The sequence below is a fragment of the Chaetura pelagica genome, unplaced genomic scaffold (assembly GCF_000747805.2).
Source record: "Chaetura pelagica isolate M959 unplaced genomic scaffold, ChaPel_1.0 scaffold260, whole genome shotgun sequence".
In the NCBI taxonomy this organism is placed as follows: domain Eukaryota; kingdom Metazoa; phylum Chordata; class Aves; order Apodiformes; family Apodidae; genus Chaetura; species Chaetura pelagica.
This window is the reverse complement of record NW_009951940.1, coordinates 2,063,556-2,090,658: the sequence shown is the minus strand read 5'-3', so window position 1 is coordinate 2,090,658 and position 27,103 is coordinate 2,063,556. Positions and strand designations below refer to the sequence as shown.

The following is a 27,103-nucleotide window of genomic DNA, read 5'->3' as shown; positions in this document are numbered from 1 at the left end:
GAAAACTGCTAATACTCAATGTCACTTTACTAACTGTTGGTGGTTTTCATGCCTGAAACAAGGAGAAAGCCACTTCATTTCCCTATGCATCATAACACCAAAGGGTCTTAGAACAACAGAAGAACTAAAAAAGGAAAAGAAAAGGCTGTAGAGGGATTGTCACAAGGCAGGATCAACCCCACCCATATATCCTTTGCAGACTTTCTATGGCCTCTACTTCAGAAACCATGGAGATGGAACAGAAACAACCTCCTTAGGTAATTTCTTCCTGTGTTTCACTGTTCTATATGCTAAAAAAAAATAAATAATCCCCAATCTCACTTGCTGCAGTTTAATCTTCCTGAAACACCTTTTTTTTCCACAAGGAACCATGCAAACAAATTGTTTTCTCCTCTTGGCTCCTCATTTTCTATGTTCACCAGCTCTCCCTTCAGTATTTTATTTTCTAAAAGACCAAAAAAAACTTCAGTTATTCCACTTTAGTCATGCTTCTTCTCCTTGACCTTGTTAGAAGACTCTATCCACACCAGTAAATAATGGTGAGGCTCCATTTGCTATCAGTGAGTGCAGCTCAATTGAACGCTCCTTTCCCAAAGTGTGATCCATCCTCAGCCAAGCCCAGGCATTGTCTGGGATAACACTGCTTGACATGGCCAAAACTAAACTGACATGAACAGATGAACAAGTGAAGAGCACAAATTATGAGTCTACCACTGGGGCCCAAGTTTCACTGGCTAGTAAAGAAGCCTACAAAGAATTCCTGAAGTGTGGTCCTACTAACTTCACAGCAGGTTTAGACAGACACTTTTGTTTTTCTAGATGACAAGCACTTGTCTGGCAACAGAGATCATGGGATCAGATGGAGGCCACAGCAAGATCCTTCAGCTGGGAGTCTGCTCTCACCACTTCCCCAGAGCAAGGAGTTGTCTCTCTCATCCCTCATGTCAGCATCTTGGCCTCTTTCCAACTCCAGCACAATGAAAAATCTTGGAACAAGTCACAGATCAGGTCTAACAGCTGCCTCTGGTATGGGGGAAGAGTGAGGGAAAGGGAAAGACAAGGCTGGCAGAGTGGGAGAGGGTGCAGCATTGAGTCACAAATCCCAGAATCCTTGAGGATGGAAAGGACCTCATCTGGTCTAAAGACAATTTTTCTTGTGTTCATATGGATTTTTTTGTTCTTTTAAATTTGTTCCCATTGCTTCTTGTCCTGTCACTGGATACCAGTGAGAAGAGTCTGGCTCCATATTCCTTTCTTCCTCCCATCAGGTATCTCTACACAGGGATTAGATCCCCTCCTGAGCCTTCTCCAAGCTGAAGAACCTTAGTTGTCTCTGCTTCTCTTCATATTAAATGTTTGGGAAGAAGTAAGGAACAAGGAAGCATTCAACAGTTTTAATGTTTAGGAGGTTTTGGCAGCTTCAGGTAGAATTTTCTTCTCTGTGGATGAGAAAAATTATGAAATCAGGACAAGACCTCCTGCAGACACCCAAGGCAGGTAACTGAAGTCAAAGTTGATGTCAGGAGCCAAACTGTCTGGACAAGCACATCAAAGTATACATGCCAAGACTCAGAAACTGAGGGAGACAACACTGTACCAACATAAAGAGGAAACAGATCATGACTAGAAGCTAGGCCAAGCATCACAAAGCTCTGCAAGGTGGGATGAGGAACAAGCCAGGCTGGAACAAGATCAGACAAGAAAAAACTGAGGGATCGACATGGCAGGAGGAAGGTTCTGGAGTCAGGACTAGGAGAAATAGAGGACAGAATAGGACATCAAACCAAAAGCTTGGCATTAGCCAAGACAATAGTCATGCAAAACAAGCCTGAGTTCTCAAAACCAGAAATCTGGGGCACAGCTTGGGCCAGAAGAGAGACTGAGGAGCCATAAGGAAAACAGTAGGACAGCCCCAGTTACCTGAGGAGTGGGAAGAATCTATAGACCATTCATCAGCCAGCTAGGGAGACCTGTCAGCCCCTTAGTGACCAAGGCATTGACTGCAGTCCTTCCCCTGGCTGTGGTGTTTAGTCTTTAGTTTTGCAGAACCATCACAGGATGCCTCACCACAAAGAGGAACAGAGCTCACAGTTGTAGGGTCCATATCAGAAGATGAACAGGCACATTTCCCAGGCAGCTAAGCTGGCACTTTGTAGAAATACTAGTGCTTATATCATAGGATACAAATCCTTTAAGCAGATAGTAAAAGGAGTTAAATATATTACTCAGTTAATGGCTTTGTATCTAATTATGAGATGTTGCTATCAGTTCCTAAACGTTGCTTGAGGTTGTCTGCAAGACAGGACAGATGTTTTTGTTTTGTTTATTGTTCCAGTTATCAGTTTTGTGCAGCTTTACAGGACTGCATTTTCTGTGAGCAATGACCCTATATGCACAATCTTAGAACCCTGACACCCAAAGAGTAAAATGAACCAAATATGCAGACATCTTCCATGGTAATATGTCCATTTGGGTTCACTCCCAAGCCACAGAAATATAAAGTTACAATACAAAAGGCTAAAAATAGGAAAGTTCTGCTTTAGTTCCATGCTCCAGTTAATCGTTCAAAAGGAAGCTTAGTCATTTCAATCTACTAATTAATGATGTTTTACTTCTAATTGTCCTGGGCAATAAAATATTCAACTTATTTTAAAAACAACAGTAACAAATAAATGGGTACAATCTGAGCAGATGGCAAGTCATCATAGCTGGTTGGTCTGGTTGGTCTCCCTCAGCTTTTCTGGGAAAATAACAACAGAAACAACAACAGCAAAGGACTTCAACCCTTAAATTGAAGCAAATGGCAGCTCTCTGTAATCTGTACTAACTTATTCCAGTGGTTAACTGCATTCATTGTTAAAAGTGTGCCTTTCTTCCAGCCTGTCTTTTGATGCCATTAAACAGGCAGTCACTGACTTTCAGTCTACCACTATACTTGGCACCAAAGATCCTTTACTAAACTTTGATTTCCCCAGGGTTCTTACAGAGAGCAATCACCTCAGTTGCTGCCACTTCTTGATTTCACCTGACTACACTGCACTTCTGAATTTCTCACTGCTTGACCAATTTCCCAGTTTTCTCAGTTTTCATTTACTCCATTCCTACCTACTGAATTGTGGAACCAAGGACTGGACACAGCATCCCAGCAGTGGTGACTGAGTTGCCCAGCACAGAGACAGTCAGCTCATACTTGACAGTTCCTGCTTATACACCCCAGGATTGCACTAGTTCTATTTCTCAGTGTCATCCTGAGCTCAGCTTCCACAGACCATGACTCCCAGAATTTTTTACATGCAAACTAGACTTCTTCATTTCAAGGGCTTCTTCCTAAGTAGTCCTGGTATTAATGTGGTGGTAATGCTTTACAGTGACAAAGCACACTACCACTAGCTGTTACAAGCTCCAGCAAGCAGAGTTTCTCCCCAGAGATTGCTGTGAGCCAAACAATATAGGTTTATTCCCCTCCACACACACACACGTTATGTATATGCTACTTATCAAGACCAAGGTGTCTTCAGTTGGCTGCCCTTCTCTCAGATAACAAATTTACTAACCCTGAGAGTTGAGCATCATTTGTGGACTTTAGAGCAAGCATTTTTCCATTCAGTATATCATATTTGGTTCGTGTGTTGTTTGTTTGTTTTTTTTTTTTAAAGACTGTATGTTTATATGGAGAAAAAAAGGGAAGGGAGAAGGGCAAATCAATCCAGATTGGCTGCAGGACAAAAAGAGTATTATGAAATCAAGCAAAAGTAAGTGACAGGACACTCTCAAAGATACAGTGAGCTGAGTAAAAGAGCTAAAAAGAATAAAAAATAACATCCCTCATCCATAAGAAAGAAAAGAATAACTATCGATTTTTTAAGCTGAAGTTCAAATCAGTATAGAGAAATTTACTGCAAAAATGTTAATGATGACAATTCAATCCATGGCTCATGGTTACTCAGTGAAATTATGCACTCACTCTTCCAAGGCTAATGCTGTCAGGGCTCAAATGACAACCTAAAGAGAAACTGTTCTGATAGACTACAACACAACTGGCAGCGTCGGGTCATAAAAGACTCCAAGGACTGAATCCATGTTGACACAGGATTGAAAACTCATCAGTCTTCTACGAGGCCAAAACTGACAGCAACATCTATTAGGAACTGGTCTTTTGTGATTAGCAAATACATATTTCCATGGGAGTGCTACCAAATATTCCTTGTAGAAGCTATTAATTAAGCCTGAAGTTCTTTTGTGAATTTTTTAATACTGCTCCTGACAACCATTGAGATACACAGAAACCAGCTCATACTCTACCAGGATGGAACTGTAGTTGGTGTGGAGGCTCCTGACCATGTTGCACAGATTCTATGTCAGTGGAAACAAAAGAGCTGATCAAAGCAGCAATACATCTGTAGGTACTAGGTAACTATCATAGAGTCATGGAACCAGTAAGGTTAGAATAGATCTTCAAGATCATCAAGTCCAACCATCAGGCCTACACCCGCTTGACCACTACACCATCCCCCAAAACACCACATTTACACATTTTTTGAACACCTTCAGGGATGGTGCCTCCACCACCTCTCTGGGTAGCCTGTTCCAATGACTCACCATTCTTTCTGTGAAGACATTTTTCCTGGTAGCCAATCTGAACCTCCCCTGGTGCATCTTGACCTCATTTCCTCTTGTCCTATCACTCGTCACTAGGCAGAAGAGGCCAACACCCACCTCACTACAACCTCCTTTCAGGTAGTTGTAGAGAGCAATGAGGTCTCCCCTCAGCCTCCTCTTCTCCAGACTGAACAGCCCCAGTTCCCTCAGCCTCTCCTCATAAGACCTGTTTTCCAGACCCTAATCAGCCTAGTTACCCTTCTCTGTACCCCTTTGTGAAGGTAACCACTTGTAACTACTACAAGGTTAACCTAGAGGAACCAAAGAATGTAAAGCAGAGACTTAGATGAAAATAAAGCAAAAAAAAACCAGGGTACTCACTCAGTTTTCTGAACAACAGGGAAGCTTCCAAGTCGTACATAAGCACTCTGAATTCCATTTTCTTTCATTCCAAAAATCTGTTTCACGCTGAATGAATCCATCAGGTCAAATCCTGTCCACAGCAGAGGTGTAAACATGAGACATTGATCAGGCAGAGGGACATGTCTCCAACTGTACTTCAGTAGTTACCTTAGACCACTAACACAGCATTTCACAGATAAACCTTGTTCTTCTTGGAAAAAGCCAGAACAAAATTCTGACATGGTCTAATCTGCTTAGTTCAAAAACTCAAAACCAACCATAAATTGAAACTGCAACAAGTTCTGGAGAGATTAGAACACAGTTATCCAGAAATCAATAGCTATTTTTTGCATCCCCACAACACCCTGAAAATACTCTATAATTCATTAATCCCTATACAGAAAAATGAACAGGTGCAGAATGAAACACTTATTCAAAGAATCACAGAACCATAGAATCATCGAATGGTTTGGGTTGGGAAGGAGCTTAAAGATCACCTAGTTCTACTAGGTTGCTCAGAGCCCCATCCAACCTGGCCTTTAACACTTCCAGGGAGGGGGCATGGAAAATTTCTCTGGGCAGCCAGTGCCAGTGTCTGATCTCCCTCATCATAAAAGTTTTTTTCCTCACCTCCAATCTAAATCCACCCTCTTTCAGTTTAAAACTGTTGCCCCTTGTCCTGTCACTGCAGGCCTTGGTAAAAACTCTCCTGCTGTCTTTCTTATAAACCACTTGTATATAGTGAAAGGCTGCAATATGGTCTCCCCTGGGGTCTTCTCCAGGCTGAACAACCTCAACTCCTTCAGCCTGTCTTCATAGGAGAGGTTCTTGAGTCTGCAATCTTTGTAGACCTCCTCTGGATCCACTCTAATAGGTCCATGTCTTTACTGAAAACCAAGACATTTAACCTACAGTCACTTTTCATTCCATTTAAATACAACTTAGTCCAATCAACTCATTGTTAACATGAACTATTAGTCTTAACTGTAGACATTTGTGTACAGCTTCTGACTTTGTTCTGACAAGGCTTATTAGCTCAACATATGTGAGTCTATACAGTTCCAGCCTCAATATGGTCCCAGCCACAAGGAACCCATGTTCTTGTGACACAAAGTCCCAGTTGATAAACTCTGCCAGGGACACTGGGGGTACAACCTCTTCTTCCCCTCACACAAGCACAATTACACATATTAACTCCTATGAGTGTAATTCCCACACACAAACCTGCTGATATTACAGTAGATTATTTAGATAAATTGATTCCAAACTATCACAGTCCTTTTAACTTTGTTCAGTTAATGAGCTCCTAAAACTTCTATAGGCTATACAAAGCTCTTTTTTTTTGTGGTGAATTTAGGCCCTAAACTTCTTGAGTTTCTTAGTTGAGCTCATGAACTTTTCACAACCTGCAGGCTGAAAGCTCCTCCAGAGCTTCAAAACACCTGCAACAGGAAAAGACACTCACTCACCTAACGATATTACTCTTCAAATTTGTAGGAATAAATGGGTGCAAAAAATGTATGTGGGCCAATTCCAAGGCAAATCATGACATGACAGCAGACAGCAAATAAAACGTACATCATAGAGCTTTTTCTGAGGAAATATCATTTTGCTTGTTTGCAAAGACAGAAATCATTGCCTGGTGCCACTTTGAGGCCTTTTCTATTAGAGTATCTTTTCTGGCTGTCAACAGCTTTTCCCTCATGTCCACTCTCTTTTTAGCTATTACTGGACATTCAGGAGGACAAATAAGACAGTTAAGATGCTCCAGGGCCTCATGGCTCCACCTCTTAATGACCTCTGCAACAACTCTAGTGACAGACTCTTCTGACAGACTGTAATCAGCCACGATTGCAGCTGTAAACTGTAGCAAATAGATCCAACCAGAACATTAGAGCTCCCTTCTGGCTCTCACATGAAAACCAGTATGACCTGTCCATATAAACTCTCCTGCAGCTCATTTCACCATGCAGCACATATCCCCAACAACAGAAATGTGAGGAAGCCAGTTGAACATTGCTGGTGAGAACACACTGCCTGGCAAGGGAAATAGTTAACTATTCAGAGCAGCTGAGCTGTCAGTGCTGAAGGCTGAAATGGTGCCCAAGTGACATCCTAATGTCAAGTCATCAGAGTCCTTGAGTATTGGATATTAAGAAAAATTTCTTCACAGAAAGAATAGTGAGGCATTGGAACAGGCTGCCCAGGGAGGTGGTGGAGGCACCATCCTTGGAGATGTTAAAAAAATAGGTGGATGTGGTGTTTGGAGAGATGGTTTAGTGGTTAGGGGTTGTAGGGCTAATGGTTGGGCTTGATGATCTATTCCAACCTTGATGATTCTATGATTCTATAGCACATTTCATGGAGCTATAAAGCTCAAACTACACAAGTGCAAGATGCAGTGACAAGAACACCTTGCTAAGTTTTCCCATCATTAGCTGAGACCCAAAGTAACTCTCATCTTTCTCTGACAACTCAAGCTAACACTGGCATCATGAGCAGCTGTGAAGGTGTGCACACTAGCACGCTTTCCAGTGGAAACAAGTTAAGAGTCAGATTTAATCAAGCTCTCTCTTTTTTTTTTCTTTTCCTGAGATTTCCTGACAACATTTCCTGCAGTCTAGAGAGCCTAAATAACACCATGAAACATATGCAAGGTTATTAAAAGTATTTTGTAAGCAGAGTTTGCAGTAATGAAAATAAAGCACACTCATAACAGACTATCTCACATGTATTCAGGATTGAATAAAGCACACAGGTAAATCACAAGAGGATTTTTCTTTTTCAGGCTATGGATAGGCAAATTTCAAATTTCTTGATATATTTTTCATTAAAGAATGTATGAGGGTTGTTCTTTTAAAAATGTTATGTAGATCTACAGGAGAGTTATGCCCTAGATGTATCAGAGTCCACACTCAAAACCAGCAAATTATCCTGGTTTAGTCACATTATTAATTTGTTCTGTGTCAAATTGAGATATTGCCTGCACTTTCCTTAGAGGGAGCCACGAAACAAACTAATTCGTGTTTATAGAGCACTTCAGATGGGGTTCATCTGGCTAAATGTCAGCTCTCCAGGCAGGGTAATAACAGCCACTCTTTCAATCAGGTATAGAGATTCAAATACAGGCACCTCTAGGGAAATTAATCTAATTCTAAAACAGATGCCAAAAGTGCATGTTTCTCTCAACTGAGATAGAGTTTAGGATGCTCAGGGCCTGCTATACTCCCCTAATAAAGGTCTACAGCTGGGGAGATAACCTCTATTCTTAGATACTCCATTGCCAACCAAAGCCCGTGAGGCAGTGAGCACTTCAGCTGCTGAAGGATTTCAATTGTGTTACAGAAAATGTGGCATCAGGCCATACCCTAAACAAGGAAGAGCTGTGCTGAGGATGCAATGTGTGTCTCCTAATTTTAGCTGTTTGAAAAGGAGACATCTGATGGATGGCAAGTTGCTTCATTTCCCTTGTGGGTCAGCAGAGAAATATCAGAGTTTTTAGAAAGACAACTCGTCCCATCTGTCTCCAACCTAACCAAGGACAGGTTGAATCACTATCTGGCCGTGCCTGCCTCCTTCTATTCAGTAGAAAGGGAATCCATAGAGACAGCAATTTTTATACTGCTGAAGTTAGGTGAGATATATTTCATTCACAGGGAATGCTATCCATTTTGTCCACTAAATGAGAAGACAGATGTAAGAGCAAAATACTGCTAACTAATCACATATAATTTATATTTACACTGTCTCATTTGCCTCCAGGACTGAATAAAGGTTGCAGTTGTTTGTTTTTTTTTTTTAATTTAGACTAGTAATACTGTAATTTTGCTATCCTGACCATTTACTGCAACAGCCTCCTTAAACAGATACCATACCATTTCTAAATTCTATGATAATACATATTATTTTAATGGGAGAAGAAACAAACCCAAATTATTGTGATTTGAGCCAAGAAATCAGTTGATGCACGTTGCCCAATGAGACTGGAAAGAAGACAGATAGGGAAACTTCCAAATAAATTTGTACCTCTAAGGTAATTTTAACCTGAAGTAAAATATAATAATAATAAATTACCATTTTATAAATAATAATTTTATAAATATTATTCTTATCATCATTATCATTGAATCACAGAAATGCCAGGTTGGAAGAGAACTCAAGTATCATCTGGTCCAACCTCTCTAGGTAGCAACACAGTTTAGATGAGATGGTCCAGCACCTTGTCAAGCTGAGTCTTAACAGTGTTCAGTGTTGGGGAATCCACCACTACCCTGGGAAAATTATTCCAATGTCCAACTGCTCTCATGGTGAAAAATTTTCTTCTGATGTGCAATCGAGATCTCATATAAATATAGATATTAATATATTTTTGTATGTTTTAACTTGAGATAAAGTATTTATACCTCAAGTAAACATATTATTATGTTTACATCATATGCCTGGAAGTACTTTGAGTATGTTCCATACTTGAGTATGATGACTTCAGGACTGGAACTGGGATGGTGAAGGAGACAGCACGATGCTTTTAATTTAGTCTTGAACCACAATGTTAATGTAAAAAAATAGGCGGTTCTGTAACCTTTTGTCCAACACTTGAAGAGGAGTTTACACCTGGCACTGTCTGGCTGCTAACACTGCAGTGGAAACAGCTCACTTAGGTCTTTCCCTGAACATCTCACCAGCCATTTAGTCTGCCTTGTGGCATTTCTGGGCTGGAGTGACAGTAGAAATACGGGCTGTCCCTTGGATTTTTTGCCAGAAACAGGTGTCAGTGCCATAGTGAAAATTAAATCCTACATGTAGCTTCCCAGTCCTCTCCACAAGTGAAATGGGAAAGAACATACCTGCCTAAATTAGCAAGGGCAAAGCTACCATTACCCAGTCACTGCATCATGCTTGAGCACAGGATGAAAATGTGGGATTTTCCTGTTCTCTGTTTCTTTGGTTTAAAGCATGGGTTTTTGTGTACCAGGGCAGGTGTGGTTTTCCAATAGGCTTATAAACTATTTAATCAGTAATGCCATAAATATGGCAATTAATAAGATGAATAATGTTCTTTGATCATAAGCCTCCCACTTCATTATAGCTACTAAAACAATAAGTGGTCACTGAAACCCTCTAACATGATTACATCTCATGAAAAGCAGCACACCCTAGTCCATTAACATTGAAATTAAAATAGTGACCTGAAAGAGAAGCTTAGATTCCCAACAGCATTCTTGGCTTAATGAGCAATTTCTTATGCACTGCTCTGCTGATCAAATCAGCCGAATGTCTCTTTACTTGCCAGTCAGAACTCCCCTTACAGGAAGCAGCCCATTTCTCCAGCATCAGAAAACACACCCAGATCAGCCTGTTGCAGGGAGAAGATCAGCAAAACTTGGCACCAGACAGTTTCTATAAAGTCTAACTGTAATATGCAATCAGAACCTCTTTTACAGGAAAGATGCTCACACTGCACCCAGTCACACCATGAAGGACAGCCAAAGGATGATCAGGCAGCTCTGTACTTGTCCAGTGGTCCTACAACATTGGTTTCAAGTTAATTATTTCAAGATTAGGCTAAAGGGGCCATGGTTGGTTGCCCTGAGTATGAGCTGTATTTTTGCCTGGCTCCACTAAGGATCTGACATGGACAGGATGGTGGCAGCTGGTGTTCACGTTGAGATTTTCCTGACTGTCCTGCCTTCAGGGGCAAAACTCCCCCTTCCCCCAGTTAAAACAACACCCAAACCTAGAAAACCAGACTAATAAGAGGAAGTTTCAGCAGCCAGAAAATGCAGCAGTGCGCACACTTGGGAAACCTTCTCAAAGTAGGACAGAGCCATTAACTTATTTGTTAGGCTGAAGAAACCTTCTGAGAAGTCTCCTGCTTTGTATTCCCAAGTAGCCCACAGGGGCAACCACTGGGCTACTTCTAATTGGGAGAGTTTTTGATGAGAGGGGAACATGGAAAGCAGGTTAGAGAGGAATCAGGAAAGGCACTGGACATCATAGCCTCAGGTGATGTGTCTGGAATATATTTATTATGGAGAATTTCCAGCCACGAGCTCTAATGTAAAACAAAGCAGCTTTTGCAGGAAATGTTCCAGGCTCTGGCCTTGCTTAAACTCTCAGCTGAATATCAGTCTTGTCAAATATTGATGGAGTATCACCAATAGGCAAGGTCAAGGTGGTTGTCAGCATCAGCTACTGTTTCTCTGAGACTTCTGAAAATAGCAAATTCTACTGCCTGTGATAAAACAGCACATGTTACTTTTACTAGAGGGAGGTCAATGCCCATAAACTTTATGGTAGACTAGAGGAGTGTATAAATTCCTAGGAAGAACAGTATCACTTGGGACTCTTTCAGCAAACACAAGATCTTACCCTTTTTTTTTTTTTTTCCTAACATTCCTGTGGTCTTGAAAGTTAAGATTTCATGGGTTGCTTGTGCTCACAAAGAAGAGCCCGCATGCTCATTAGATCCTGAATACTCCCTCAGCTCCTCCAGGATGGTCTGCAAGGCTGTTACTACTATATGGGGCTCTCAGTTTTGAAACCTGTCTTAGTTATTTTCTGTGCTAATATATACTTTAAAAATAACAGGGAAATAAATACGTTATCATGCCATACTCTAAAGTCAAATGGTGCTTTTAACCAGCTATGTCTGTGTTCGGGTTTGGTTTGGTGGGTTTTTTGGCAGTGTGGAAAATGCCCCAGAAGGGGCTCCAGTGAGAAGCTGAGAAGCTTCCCCAGCTCCAAAACCAGCTGAGGTGCCATTAGAGGGACAATCGATTCGCCTCAGTGATTAACATACAAAAGAACCGCTATAACACCTGAGCTGAGTGGCACTTGGAGGGAGAAGAGCTGTGCTAGAGGAAGAAAGCAGTGCTGGTGGTTGGTGAGGAAGAAGGGGAAGAAGGTGCCCAAGCAGAAGTTTCCCTGCAGCCCATGGCAAGATGGCAGCTGTGCCCCTGTACTTGTGGAGGAACGTGGAGGAACATTCCCTGAAGGCGCCAGGAGGGGTGAACTTGGCCACTGGACTTGGATTTTGTGGCCAGTGGATTTGTTGCCTGTGGACTCTGATTGTGCAGCTTTGGAAGACCCTGGGCCAGGGGATTTTGTTCCCGAAGCAGGCGTGACTGTGTGGGAAGCCCAAGCTGGAGCAGCTCCAGACCTGGTGGGAAGGACTCATGAAGGAGAGGTTCATGGAGGACTCTCTCCCATGGGAGGGACCCCTTGGGGAAGCAGAGAACGACTGTAAGGAATCCTTCTTCCTGAGGAGGAAGGAGCAGCAGGAACCACCTGTGAACTGACTCTAAACCCCATCCCCCTGTGCCACTGGGGGGAAGAAGGGAGAGAAACCGGGAACAAAGGGATTTGGGCCCAGGAAGAAGGGAGGGGTGGGGCAACATATGCAAGCCCTGCTCTGTGTGTGTCTGTGTCCTGTGGGTGTTTGATTAGAAGTGAAATTAAATGATTGGTTTTTTCCCCAAGTTGAGTCTGTTTTGCCCGGGGTCTTAATGGGTGAAGATCCCTCCTTGTCCTTTGTCTCGACCCATGAGCTTTGTCCTCCTCATCCCGGAGTGTGTGTGAGGGGGGAGCTGAGTGAGCAGCCTTGGAGCTGTTCCTTTGTTGTTGTGTTGGACCCAAACCACAACATTATTGGTGAGCCAGGCAGGAGAGAGAGAAAATGAACTATGACAGTCTGGCAATTAATTACTTGAAGACAGACTGCAGATGAGGGTTATTTTTTCTTCCACTGCATCTAAAACTTTGGAATCCTTATCTTGCACAATTCTATAGGCTGAAAATAACTATTTCTGGACAGCCAAGATGTGTCTCAGTTCAGGGCTGCAAGTAAAAGTGTCCAAACCCTGAAGGGGAGACCTACTATTTTATTCAACATGTGTTGCTGTTACTGTTATAGTATCCATCATCTGCTACAGCATTTTAGCTGCTCCTAGCGTTTCTTCCTCACAAGAAAGGAAATCATGGCAAAACCTGACACATCAGATACTAGGGATATTTTTAGGAGCTCAGTGAAGTCTCCATCTTCAAGGCTCTTCACCATGTTAAAATTACCTACATCCAGATCAGTGTATCACTGCCCCAACCCTAGTTCCACTTGGCAACAGGACATAGCATTTGGGAGGGGGTGAAGAGCAGACTGGTGCCCTCATCCTTCACTGTCCTGGTCTTTCTGGCATGCTGACAGGAGGCAGTCAGAAAGGCCTTCTCCTCTTTCTGGATAACCAGCTGCTGGGGTTGGTGAGATGTCTATATTGATAACACTGGGGACAATGTCAAAGCAGCCAGACACAATATCCTCACATTGTCCCAGCACCCCTGTGGGGCACACAGGTGTCACTGCTTTGCTCATGGTAATCAAGACAAAAGGTAAGGTCAGAATCCTGCAGCTCAGATACTGTTTAGACCTGTCTTGTTGCAAATGATTGTAAAAAGGAATCTGAAATAATTACTTTAGCTGTACTCATTTTTTTGAACTCTCTCTGGCAGCCAAAATAAGTGATTTCCAAAGACTTAAAATGGATAAGAATTCTGTTTCCTTGCTCTTATTTATTCCCCCCTAGTTCACCTCTCCAGCAAAGACAGGAAAAGGACAAGTTTGGTTTTGGTATGGGTAATTCCCCCTACATTTAGCACTCCCAGCTCAACAGTTTGATTCAGCATCACCAGCCAGCAGTGATTATTTATTTATATATTGGGAGTGATTACTCCCAAAGCATTAAGGACTACACCTCTGACAGAGCAAACCAGAGAGATTTACTGGCTGCCCACAAGCCCTGCATGAAACAGTGTGGTGTGTAAAGGGATTGCACAAGTCATTAAAAAAATTAATTTGCTTTATTTTACAAGCAGTTTGCAAGGGATTTTTGGAACTATAAAAGTTTCCCAAACCTATAGATTAAATGGCCTCAGGGGTGTTTTAAAGAGGTTCTTGCCATTAACCAACTGGCCTTTCTTTCCACAGATGTTACAGTTGGGATTTGAGCAGCACTTCATGCTGGTCTAACTTCTTTCTCACAGGATCCACTGGACTTCAGTGAGGAGAGCAGCTAAGAGCTTAGGCTAATCATGAGGCTTTGTGGGAGCACACAAACAACTCCTGCACCATCATGAAGAAGGTATCTTCCAGCAAGCTTACTACCTTCTAGGTGATACTCCATCAGGTGTCTTAGAGGACCCTTTAGATAGTCTCAACGTTATAAAACAAACAAACCTGATTTACCCCCAGTACACCACCCAGGCTATTGTTGTACTGATCCTGGTTTGCTTTCTCTGCACCACAACACTTTGGAGACACAATATCTGATTCTTCCTGGTGCCTGCAAAGCACCATCACAAAAATTCCATGCAGATCCCCAAAAGAATTTGATTTCAGCTCAAGCACCAATGCACATTTTGGATTATGAGAAGCAGAAACCTTGCTTGAGGTATATAAAAGAGTTACACCTCAAAAAGCAGCAAGCTTCAAGAGGCAGTGAGGCAGGTAAGCAGATGGTCACCAGGTTGAGCTATGGGGCCACTCTGCCTTAGAAACATCAGGCTAAAGCCTCAGTCAAAAACAGAGGGGACAGATACAGTACTTGGTACCCTTACACAGGAAATAAAAAGCAAAGATATAAAACCAGTAAGAAAATAAGTCCAAAGAGAGAGTATGAGAGAAAGAGAGAGGTCAAACCTACAAGCAAATAAATGAATACACAATTACAGCCACCTCACCTGGTAGAAATCTAAGCCCCAGCCTGCTGTAAAAACAGGAAATAAACACATGCCTGCAGCAGCTGCCTCTGAGGCAGCACCTTTCAACACCTGGTCTCATGTTGACAAGGCACCACTTGATGTGGTGCATTGTTCTGTTCATCTACATCAGTCTCCTCTGACCCATTTGCCTCTCAGTTTTCGGGCAGTTGCAAATGGCATATTGAACAACACTGAAAGCTGGTTTTGACACTGAACTCTTAGCCTCATTACTGAGGCTTTTCTGTGTTGAAGTCATTCTCCATGTTCTTAGTGACGGACACCTGGCTTAGTGCCACAGGCCCTCTTTCAGCTCCTTTCTTGCTCCAGTGATTTACAAGATTAAACAAGAGTTCATTATTCCTTTGATGTCCTTGTATGCCAGATAGGCTTGCACCAGCTGAACTTACCAGGCCTATTTGTATCAGGTTCTGATTTTAATTAGTTCCTCTAGTTTGAAGTTCTCTTTTGAGTTCGTCAGGCCTTAAGGTGCTCCATGTTCCTCTTGAAAGCCATAAAATCTCCTAACTGCAAACTCATCCCTTGGGATGCCAGCAGGGAGGGGAGCACATCACCATCCACACCTTTCACCTCTCACTGAGCACAACAGCACCATCCAAACCTTTCACCTCAAACACCTTCTTCCCCCAGGTGTGTCACTGGCCCCTGACTCACACCCACCTCATCAACCCCACACAGGAAGGTCTTCGGGCTCTCTCTACCCCAAACTATAACAGTCTCTTTTTTTTCCTTCTCTTTCCCAACCGAGTACATTTACATATCCAGTTTTCCCCACACACACACTTTGAAAACTTTTAAATGGTACTTCAAACACATAATCTGTGTGTGTGTCTGTGCTTCCGAGAGGAGCTGATCAATCGGTTACACACGCGGTGGAAGCTGGGCCCAAGCCAGGGATGGACCCACCAAAATAATTCAGAAGGCTATCCTGAATAAATAATTTGGTGTCAGAAAATCCTGATAAACAAACAGAGCAATTGTGCCCTGAGATAAGGTGGCTTCGACCCAAAACTGGGTTCAGACTGCGACACTTACTAAGACAGAAGCTGCCAGATTCTCTTCGTAATCCTACATTCTGGGCTGTAGGAAAACCCCATCAAGATGTTTTTCATGAAAATAAAAATATTCCCATGAATTTTAGGTGCTACAGGTAAGGCCTAAGACGAAAGCGGGGGAGGGCTGCTCTCTAAGGGACTGTGGTGGTTGCTTACTGCTAGATGATCAGTACAAAACCGACCAAACCTACATGTACACCAAAACCTGTCCACAGCTGCCATCAGGGACCATTCACATCTGACAGACTGATTCAAGTCCAAGTGTTACAGGAGTTTATTGAAATTTTATATGCACCTTCTTCCCATCAGGTGTGTACAATCGTCAAAAAGTTTGGACTGATGAAGAATCTATGAGATGGTTTCTCCAGACCCTTCTTTTGCAGTAATCTCTTTCTGAAGAAGAATTAACGTAAAATATTTGGACCAAGAAATATTTGGAAGTACCTCTTCAATCTATTAAGTCTTCTAATAGCCAAAGGCCTGGTTGCTCCTTGGACTATGAAGAGACAAAAAATGAACTTATTTCCTTTTTATAAACTTCAAATGCCATGGAATAAGAAAAAAAGAATGGCTTATTTGGCTTCTGCGAGAAAGTGAATTCTACTATGTTTTAAAAAAAATAGTCTTTAGGGATAGATTTATTTTTATTTTATCTAATATGCAGGTAGATATGAATACTTCATGTGCATGTTCCTGTGCATAGTTAACCCTTTTTGGGAATCCAGTAGTAAAATCTGTCACTGCTGGGATTCAGACCAGTGAAAGCCCTTCACAGGGACTGCTCGGCTGTTACCAGTTTTCTCCCTGCAGTAGCAGATTCTGGAATAATTTCAGCATTTGTTCTCCATGTTACATGCTGTCATTGAGCAGCTCAGCCAGGCTACCAGCTCCAACACAGATCTGATGCCCAGCACTGGTCAGGCCATTCACAACACCACAAATCCACTGGGAGTCACAATATTGGGAAATAGCTACATCTCTGACCATACTAGGACAAAGATCAGTTTAAAACATGGGGGTTTAATTCAAGGAAATCAATCCATCTCTGATGGTGACAGCCTGGTTATAGATTCATAGAATGACAGAACAGTTCGGGTTGGAAGGAACCTTAAAGATCATCTAGTTCCAACCCCCCTACCTGGGCAGGGACACCTCCCACTAGCTCAAACACCAGATGCATACTTTGGAGGATGCCTGAAGGATCTGGACACAGGGCATGCCACGATGCACATCTAACGCACAGGTCAGAGCTAACCCACAGGATGCAGTGACTACACACAAAAGTCACAGATGACTTATTGATACTTATTTGCCCACTTGACCTGGTTTTGAGTTACTTGGTATTAAAGTGTCTTTGAACACAAGTGAATAATTTGGCAACCTCCGAAAAGGTCATTTAAGTGCAGTGATCTAGGCTATAATGTTGAGATTAGGTTTTGCACAGTACACAGACTCCTAGAAAACAAAGCTAAAAGGGACTTATAAGGTCACCTGCAGTGCAGATACCCCACGTACCAGCCCAGAGGATGAATACACTCCACAGCACAAGTCCATCCATTCTCTCCAGCTCACAGGAGACTGAAATTACTCTTGTGACTACAAGCACAGGTCAGCTGCTACTCTGTCTGTCACCTCTCATGGACAGACAACAGCTACAGCCAGATGTATGTGCCTCAGGAACCCTGTTTTAAATTCAGCCCTCCAGATCCTTAGAGAGTGGATAACATAGCACTGCAGGCAGTGCAAACTACTGTTTTTTAAATTTTTATGGGGGACTTCTTAAGGCAAATGTGGAGGGGGGAGGAAGAAATAAGAAACCTTCAGTACCACCCCTATTGTCATTGCCTAGTAATGGGTTACTAAAAAAGTGACAGTGAAGTGATTGTGTCATGGCTCAGCAAAGCTTCATCCTTCTGTCCTATCTCCCATAAACATCACAGCTGCATCCAGTCCTACCTACACAGGTATAACACTGAGGACAGAGAGGAGACAGAACATGTTCTAGTGGCCAAGGTTTTGGGGATTTTTCTGTGTTGATGATTGGACTCTATGATCTTCAAGGTCCTTTCCAACCATGACAGTTCTGTGATTCTGTGAGAGTAGATGGTGTCCACATGAATTGCCAGCTTCACCATCCCTTCATATGTTCAGTCTTTGGTGGTCACCACCATGCCTGTGCATCTACTGTCTGAAGACATTGATCCCTTACAATTCTCTGCAGCTATTCATGGATTTGCCACTTGCCTCTCAGAGAGTTCCCAAGGAGACTGTGAGGGACAATAACAGACTGCCAAGTGCAAAGGGAGGGCAAAATGCCCATCACACAGGCACCACAAAAACACTCATGTTCCCTGGAAGATCAGTCTAATGTGCTCATTCTGCAGGTTCAACAGCCTGGACACTCCAATTTCCTCCTGCTACCACGTGTTTTATTGGGCAAATATAAATAGTTCCAGGGATATTGTAATTAGCTACTGAGTCACTGGCATCTCTGGAATGCAAACCCTGTGCTGCAAACTGTGGGACACTGGAGACAAGCTGACAGTTAAACACAGCCACTGCTATCTATAATTGTAGGGTGCTGGTTTTTACAACCAGTGCCTCTACTATAAAATGCCCCAACGTACTTTTTAGAGCTACAGAAAAACAACCAGAGATCATAAATATGCTGGGACTTTTGCTCAATTCCACATGGAGGTTTCCAAGATGGAGAAGAGAGTTAAGAAGTCAACCTGTGGTACAATCCCTAATGCAATTTCTGCTCTTCATACATACAGCCTGGGTGACTACTTAGGAGTTAGATTCAGGGCTTTTTATGTTCCCTCCTTGTTCCATGAACACTACCCAGTGTGGGGTGTATTGTGTGATGTCATGGTTGGAAGTATCCCTCCCCAGGGTTAATTTTTCTTAGCACTTTATGGAAATAATTGCAGGTCTTTCTTTACCTCTATGGCACCTCTGAAAACAGCAGTATCTGTTGGGGAGTGTTATCTCCTCTGGTGGAAAATGTCAATGACTACAGCTCAGCCCATTTTTAATTCTAAGGATCATCCAGATTTCTGCAATCAAATCCCAAGTCCTGCAGGTCTAGTTTTAAATACACATAAACCAAGTGTGAAGTTTTAAAACCTCAAAAAGTGTAATTCCTTCCTAATATCTTTCATGTGTTATTTCAATGCCATGTAATGGTTAAAAAAATACACAAGGTGTGAATCTTCAAGGTGCAAAATGTTATCATCGTCTTTTCTTGCCTGGTCATTATTAATAGTAGGCCCATGATCCCTTGTTAAATGCTGATGGAACCAAAATGATAATTCAACAATAAAAGAGATATCATGTATTACCACTGGGGTTTTGAATACTTCAGGGCAGATGAGTGAAACTCTCTTATGTCTTCATTTCTCTACTTGATAAAAAACCCCACCGTAGCCACAAGGATGCTGTACAAACTTTATTTAAAGTATCATCCAGCATTGCTTTAAAATGTCAGATTTTCAGGAAGAGAAACAGTGTTCACCCCAGCATTCTAACCAGATTTTTCACTTTTTTTCAAAATTTCCTGTGTAATTTCTCATGCATGCAGCAGCATTTATATTCTGAATTTATGTGTTATGAACTCTTAAGCAGATGCCACTTCACTGCCAAAATTTGTACCAGTAGTAGAGCAAAGCTGTCTATATAATTCTTCTCTCTTGCAATCCTTTTTCACTGTGGCAGACCATACTGAATGCTACAGCTATTGATTTTTTATTTAAATGCTATGATATCAGAGGGTCACAGAGTACAATTATTTTCTATGAGAGGACTCATGACTATCCATTGCTGTTTATTTGTCTCCATTACTGCTACTTCACTGCTTGTTCCAGTCATATCTCTGACAATTTGAAACCTTCTTGAATGTATCTCTTAAAGAGTTTATACCCATTTCTTACTACACTCTTTGTCCTTCAGGTTGAGTGATTGTCCTATCTTCCTCCTGTAATTCCTCTGATTTATTTGCAGAAGCAACAGTATCTCCCCTTTCCACCTGCACACTGTAAGATTAACTAAACCACATTTAAAAAAAAAAAAATAAAAAATCTGGTTTTAAAATAGTCTCTCTGGATCCTGAAAACACCACCAGCTTCTGGGAGAAGAATCCATCTTTCCTGAGCACACTTTTCTAGATAGAAAGCCCTGTCCATGAATACTTCCCTGTCTCTACAAGAGCCCCCTTTACCTTGTCTGATAATGACCTTTGCTTTTTTTCCCAGCTGTAACTTACAAACATCTGCTGACTGAAATACAATCAGTTTCCAGAGTATGAATGTACAGCACAAAGTCCTGTTATTGATCCATGCATTACCCAGCAGGCCTTTTAAACTAGCAGTACCAAGTCAGTTGGGAAAGCTCCCAGAGTTTTTAGGTCAACAATTTCCTCTTTCAAGGATATTCAAGGAGGAGTTTGACATGGTAGATGAGGATTGGGTTAGGGATCAGTTGAGTAATCTGGACATCCATAAATCGATGGGTCTGGATGGAATGCATCCAAGGGTGCTGAGGGAGCTGGCGGAGGTCATTGCTAGGCCACTCTCCATCATCTTTGGTAAGTTCTTGTCACTATCTCTAGGCATATCAAGGACATGAGGGTTATCAAGAGCAGTCAGCATGGTTTTATCAAGGGTAAATCATGCTTGATTAACCTTATAGCCTTCTATGAGGAAATTACTAGGTGGATAGATGACGGTAGAGCGGTTGATGTGGTAAATCTTGATTTCAGTAAAGCATTTGACACGGTCTCCCACAGCATCCTTGTAGATAAGTTGATCAAGTATGGGTTTGGTAGTGAGGTGGATCAAGAACTGGTTGAAAGGAAGGAGTCAGAGAGTTGTAGTCAATGGGGCAGAATCTGGTTGGAGGTGTGTGACTAGTGGAGTCCCTCAGGGGTCAGTACTGGGACCGGTGTTGTTCAACATCTTCATCAACGACCTGGATGAGGGTATAGAATGTACCCTCAGCAAGTTTGCTGATGACACTAAGCTGGGAGGAGGGGCTGACACACCAGAAGGCTGTGCTGCCATTCAGAGAGACTTAGATAGGTTGGAGAGTTGGGCGGGGAGAAACATGATGAAATTCAACAAGGGGAAGTGCAGAGTTTTACATTTGGGGAAGAACAACACCATGTCCCAGTACAGGTTGGGGGCTGAACTGCTGGAGAGTAGTGTAGGTGAAAGAGACCTGGGGGTCCTGGTAGACAGGAGGATGACCATGAGCCAGCAATGTGCCCTTGTGGCCAAGAAGGCCAATGGCATCCTGGGGTGCATTAGAAAGGGTGTGGTTAGTAGGTCAAGAGAGGTTCTCCTCCCCCTCTATTCTGCATTGGTGAGGCCACATCTGGAGTATTGTGTCCAGTTCTGGGCCCCTCAGTTCAAGAAGGACAGGGAACTGCTTGAAAGAGTCCAGGGCAGAGCTACAAAGATGGTGAAGGGAGTGGAACATCTCCCTTATGAGGAAAGGCTGAGGGAGCTGGGTCTCTTTAGCTTGGAGAAAAGGAGACTGAGGGGTGACCTCATCAGTGTTTACAAATATGTAAGGGGTGAGTGTCAGGGAGATGGAGTTAGGCTTTTCTCAGTGATGTCCAGTGATAGGACAAGGGGTAATGGGTGCAAATTGGAGCATAGGAGGTTCAAGGTGAATATAAAAAAAAACACTTTTACTGTGAGAGTGACAGAGCCCTGGGACAGGCTGCCCAGGGAGGTTGTGGAGTCTCCTTCACTGAAGACATTCAAAACCCACCTGGATGCGTTCCTGTGTGATGTGCTCTAGGTGACCCTGCTCTGGCAGGGGGGGTTGGACTAGATGATCTTTTGAGGTCCCTTCCAACCCCTAGGATTCTATGATTCTATGATTCTGATCCCAAACTGCGTAGTGGAAGCTCACAGAGAAGATTAGACCTAAGTTTGGATCCTGAGGACATTCACCACTGTCTGTCCTCTGGCTTGTCCTTCCATTTTCTAGAAGCTTCATTATCTCCCTTCTAGTTAGTTTCTGGATTACTTATAATGTTTATTAATCTCTAGCCTTTTTCACTTCAGCAGTGATTTTCACTACAGAACTCCAAAAATGCTTACTGAAGTCCAGAGAGATGAGATTGACTTATTTCTGCTTCTCTAAAGAAACAAAATTAATAAACTACTGCTCTTTTAAAAGGAAAATATTAGTCTGTTGGCTCTCCTCCATCTCATAATGAGGCTTTTGATGCAGTTACTATTTTGACTATGCATGGAGCCACCCCCTCTACCCTCAGCCCTACTCTCAGCTTCTGACTTAACAAAATGCCACACATCTTCCACCTCTCAGTCATACCCCTGGCTCTCTTCTACTCCCCAGGTTTGTCCTTTTATAGCTCATTTTATGATTTAGCTTCTATTTTTACTTCTACTAATCCAGAGTGGCTCAATCCACATTCAGTTAACTGCAGACACAGACTTAAAGGTAGCAGGTCATAACTTGTACGCAGGTCGGGCAGACAAAAAAGGGCAGGCACTGGTAACGTTCTGTGTAAAACAATTGCCAGAGCCATCTGCTGGTGCATTTTACCCAATAAAAATGCAATAAAGATATTCCCAGGAAAACTTTTGTCCCTCTTACCTTCAGTTCTGATGTCTTTTCCCTGTCTGAGAGAGGGAAGGAGTGTTTCATCTGAGAATCCTAATAGAGTCTTCCCTGTCCTCAGAATGAGATTTACTGCAATTTCCACTCTATAGGGCTGCACTTTGCATCCATTTAGAAACAAGCTTGTGCAAGATGTAGCTGTGAAGTTCTGTGTTAGGAGCCTGCTTGGCAATGATCAGTGTTGGTTGTCATGAAGACTTGAAGTGGAGCACAAGATACAGGTGTTAACTTCAAATCCCTGAACATGGGAGGACTTGGGTAGCAGAGGAACTGCCCCCACCTCACCTCCAGTGCTGTCACTGATGAACCTGCAGAAATCCCAGAGCTGAACCTCACTCACAAGCTGAAGCTGTCTCATCTTTCTAGTAGAATACCAAAGCCCCTCAGCAGCAACTAACAGCACAGCACATCCTTTTGGAAGAGGAAAATTGGCCTACTAAGCCAACAGAAATAATTGTTTCAGTTGCTTTAGCTGGGAGAAGGCAAAGATCTTCTGGTGCATTTGGACTCCGAGGTCTACAGTCTTCAGACAATGCTACAAGTACATAAAGAATACCTAAGGAGTGGACCAGAATTTTGCTTCTATGGTGATTCATATCCAGCAGCACAATGAACCTTAGCAGACCCAGAATATCTATTCAACTTTTTCCACATAAAAGGAAAACTTTTTCCTAATCAACAAGAACAGGAAGAGAAAGAAATCACTGTTGTCACACCATGTAAGAGCAACCAGGAGCCTTCCACAAATCTTCTTGTATTGGTGAAGAGAAGCCAGGCATGTCACTTCAACAAGTAGTATGACAATCTTGTTACTAAGTCATTGGATGGCAAGGTGAATGTTTACACCTCAGAGTGAGCAGAGGTTTCCTGGGTCAAATAAATGACAGCCCTATGCTATCAGTCTGACCAGGGGAGCAGACATGTTGCAATAAAGGACATTCTGATTAGGGGAAACACAACATAAATCAGTGTCATAGTGACCAAACTGGAACAGGTACCCAGAGGACCTGTGGAATGCCCATCTTTGGAGATCCTCAAAACTCAACTGCCTGAGACCCTGAGCAACCTGCTCCAACTTCCAAGTCAATGTAACTTTGAAGTAGGCCTGGCTTTGAGTAGGAGGTTGGACCAGATGATTTCCATAGTTCCCTTCCAACCTGAAGTAGTTTACAGACCTAGGACTGCAAAGTCCTCTTGCAAGTTAAAACACTGAGCATTGACTTGCTGTCTAGGATACAAGTGGGATTTGAGATAAAAGAAAAAAATAAATAAAAACTTTTACAGAAAAGCTTAAGAATATAAATATATAAATACACAGAATCATAGCATCATTAAGGTTGGAAGGGACCTTAAAGATCATCAAGTTCCAATCCCCCTGCCATGAGCAGGGAACCCTACAGCTAGATCGGGTTGCACAAAAACTTGTCCAACATGGCCTTAAAAACCTCCAGGGATGGGGCATCAATCCTCACCACCCTTATAATGAAGACTTTCTTCCTAATATCTAACCTAAATCTCCCCTCTCTCAGTTTAAAACCATTACCCTTGTCCTATCACTATCTTCTCTGATGGAAGATGCATATATATATATATCTACACTTCACTCTAGTAAAAGCTTTTGCACCAGACTTTCAAGTCAGATGCTTGTCCTTTTTACTGCTCAACAGAATATATATGTTTGAAGTAAGAAAAAAGCATAGTCTATTACACATCAATTAAAATTTCACTCAGATATACACAGACATAGACAGCCATTCACAACATCCTCTGGAAAGGATCACACAGAAGATGAACATCTGAGGAGAGACCCTGTCCTTCTGCTCCTTCTGAGCAGCAGCTTCCATTGCAAATAGCTTTATCCAGAATCAGTGTTTGCTGAATACAGCCCAAGTGACAGAAGGACTGACAGAACAGGTTGGTACAAGATCTAGCAGGAGACAGCAGTTGAAAACGAGTGTTTCAGGTTTATGAGTTTGGGTCTAATGACCAGAAAAGTAGTTACCACCCAGTGTTACCACAGGCTGAGATGTAAACAATTTGAAGCCAAAATAATCTACCTATAGACAGCACAGTTGGAATGGGTATTTTGTGCAGGCAGTGAAAATCCCTCAAAGAAAAAACTAAAGTGAGTAGCAGAGCTGCCAGACCTTGACCATTTCTACTCAAAACCAAGTTGCAGAAGATCCTCCAGTCTCCCACTGCAGTCCCTTATGTTCTTGGGTCAGTCACAGACACTTCCAGTACATGATGGGCAGGTTTTCTCTGCCAACAGTCTCGAACAGTCTTGGGGGGTTAGAAAAGAGGAGGGGTCTACACATAGGTTGGACAGATTAAATCCTTCAGCTGGATGGAACATGTCAGAACAGCAGAGATAACTGCTAGACTGGTTTTCCTCTTGATTTTGCATCAGAAAACCTCATTTTTTTCACAAGTGATTATTCCACTTGGGCTTTTTAATCTTGTTTGTTTGTTTGTTTTTTCTTTTTTCTTTTATATAAACAGGGACAGGCACTCATTGAGTGGTAACTATCATTGTGCTTGGACATCCCACAACAATCACAGATCAAACAGACATTAAAACTCACCAAACAAAGAGTGGGAAAAAAAGAAAAAAAAGTCATCTCCAAGACTTATTGCATTCCTCTATCTTCTACATTAAACTCCACTGGCTTTTTAATTTGCTGCCATATCAAAAGAAAGCTCATGATTAATTTGCTGTTGGCTGTCAACAGATAACTCCTTTCCAGCCCTTCACTTTCTAATGTAATTCTCCACCAGTGAATATGTGTTTGATTAAGAAAATGCCAAGTAGGAAAGGTGGAATTAATCAGAATATCACACTAAAAAAGTACAGTTATCCTATCTCAATTTCCAGATGCACAGTAGAAAAGTGTCTCTTTACCTGGAATCTCATCAGTCCCTCCATTGGTGTGTTTGAACCGATCTCCTTCCACATGGACATTTGGACAGAGAACATCTGCAAAGCACAGAAACCAGTATAAAATTATGACAGGAAAACACATCATTTTGGATGCTATAGCACTAACAAAAACTGATCTCTTGGATTTCATCCAACACTTGTAGATGGTCCCACAGCAATAATTCTGATTCCCTGCCTGCACAACCTAAATGCCCTTCCCCTGTCCTATCCCCATGCCACATGCTGGGCAAGAGACCCAGTGCACTGTGTCCGGTTTTGAGCCACTTTTTATTGACTGTCCAGCCAAGAAACCAGAGATGACCAGAGACTTCCCCCAGTCACTCTGGTTTCTTCTCTTTCACCAATCTGAAAATCACCATTAAAGCCACAAAAACTTAAGAAAATATTTAATATGTTTCCCCTCTCAGATTGGTTGGAAGGGAATTTCTGAAGACACCACTGGGGCATTGCCCAGATTTTTCAGACAGGAGACAAGATAGGAAAGGGAATTCACAGCACAGAACAATGAAGTGACTTTATCACACCAAGGTCCCATCGCAGGCCAGTGCCAGAGAAAAAAAGTGAAGCTCACTCTCCTATAACTTACTGTATTGTGTGTTTTTCTCCTGTTAACACTCCTCCAGGACCATGAGTATTTATATGTCTGCTCCTTGAGTTTGTTCAAGCAGAAAGCAGGGTTAAATATGACTAAAACTTTCAACAACATTCACCTCTACACACAGGTTTCAAGAAAGTCATGAAAATACCCAGCCTTTGTCAGCCATTGCTCATGCTCCCAATTAGTGTCAAGACAATCACTGGTAAGTGTGTTTCTGCAGAGAACTCTCTACCTATCCACCTCCTTCCTGCAATACCTTTGAAGTAACATTTAGTTATGCTTTGTTTTCCCAGATCGATAGGTAATTGCACACTTGTAAACAACAGGGACAGGTAGCTCAAGGAATCAGTTTAATGAGAATATAAAAATGAACCCCTGACTCTTCACCACTTGCACAGCCCAACATTCATGTCCTTTTTCTGATGTACAGAACAGCCAGGTAAGGACAGCAATGTCCCACTCTTCCTTGTCCACAGTTACACACATGATAACATACATATCCACTGCACTTGCAATATTTATAGTGATGCACATATTGTTCAGCATCATCTCCACCTGGTGTTTAGTACCATATTCCTTCAGTATCACTAACTGGTGTGCTTTTAAAGGAGCAGCAAAGGCCAACTGCTCCCTAAAGGGTGGGGAGCCAGGAGCTCAGACAATGCCCTCACCAGTGGGGGCAATCTCAAAGGGCTCTCCAGAGACTTTCCACAGCAGGTCCACCTTGAATTGTTTGTGAAGCTACATCCAAAATCATGACCTAAAGATAACTTCTGAGGACATTGCCAGCAGGCCCTATATTCCCCCCTCCTGCTTCCTGAATCTCAGTAAAAAATCCAATATTCCACAATGTTTGGTTAAGCCTGGCAATGAACTCATATCTTTTTCCTGCTTTATTGTGCTAATGAATTTGTGTTCCAGCTTATTAGCTGCAGATGAGGCCCTCTCAGCTCAGTGGAAGGAAAGGGGACTGTAAAAACCATTGCCAGAAGCCCCAGCAGCCCACGCAGCAGTCAAGAGCAGTCAAATACATTCTGCTGCCCCTTTGCCACAGCAGTGTGGGAAGCCAGAGAGTGGTTGCTTATG

The 27,103-nt window shown here is 42.4% G+C and overlaps 1 protein-coding gene across 1 annotated transcript in view; it reads right to left on the bottom strand.

Annotated features, from left to right (window-relative positions):
• COL22A1 (collagen, type XXII, alpha 1) overlaps positions 1-27,103 on the bottom strand; it is a gene marked incomplete at its 3' end in the record, with an annotated part of 84,130 nt that overhangs the window by 18,963 nt on the left and 38,064 nt on the right. The window contains exon 3 of the mRNA XM_009996707.1: positions 4,981-5,092. Coding sequence (XP_009995009.1) covers positions 4,981-5,092 — 112 coding nt within the window. The remainder of the gene's footprint in view (positions 1-4,980; positions 5,093-27,103) is intronic.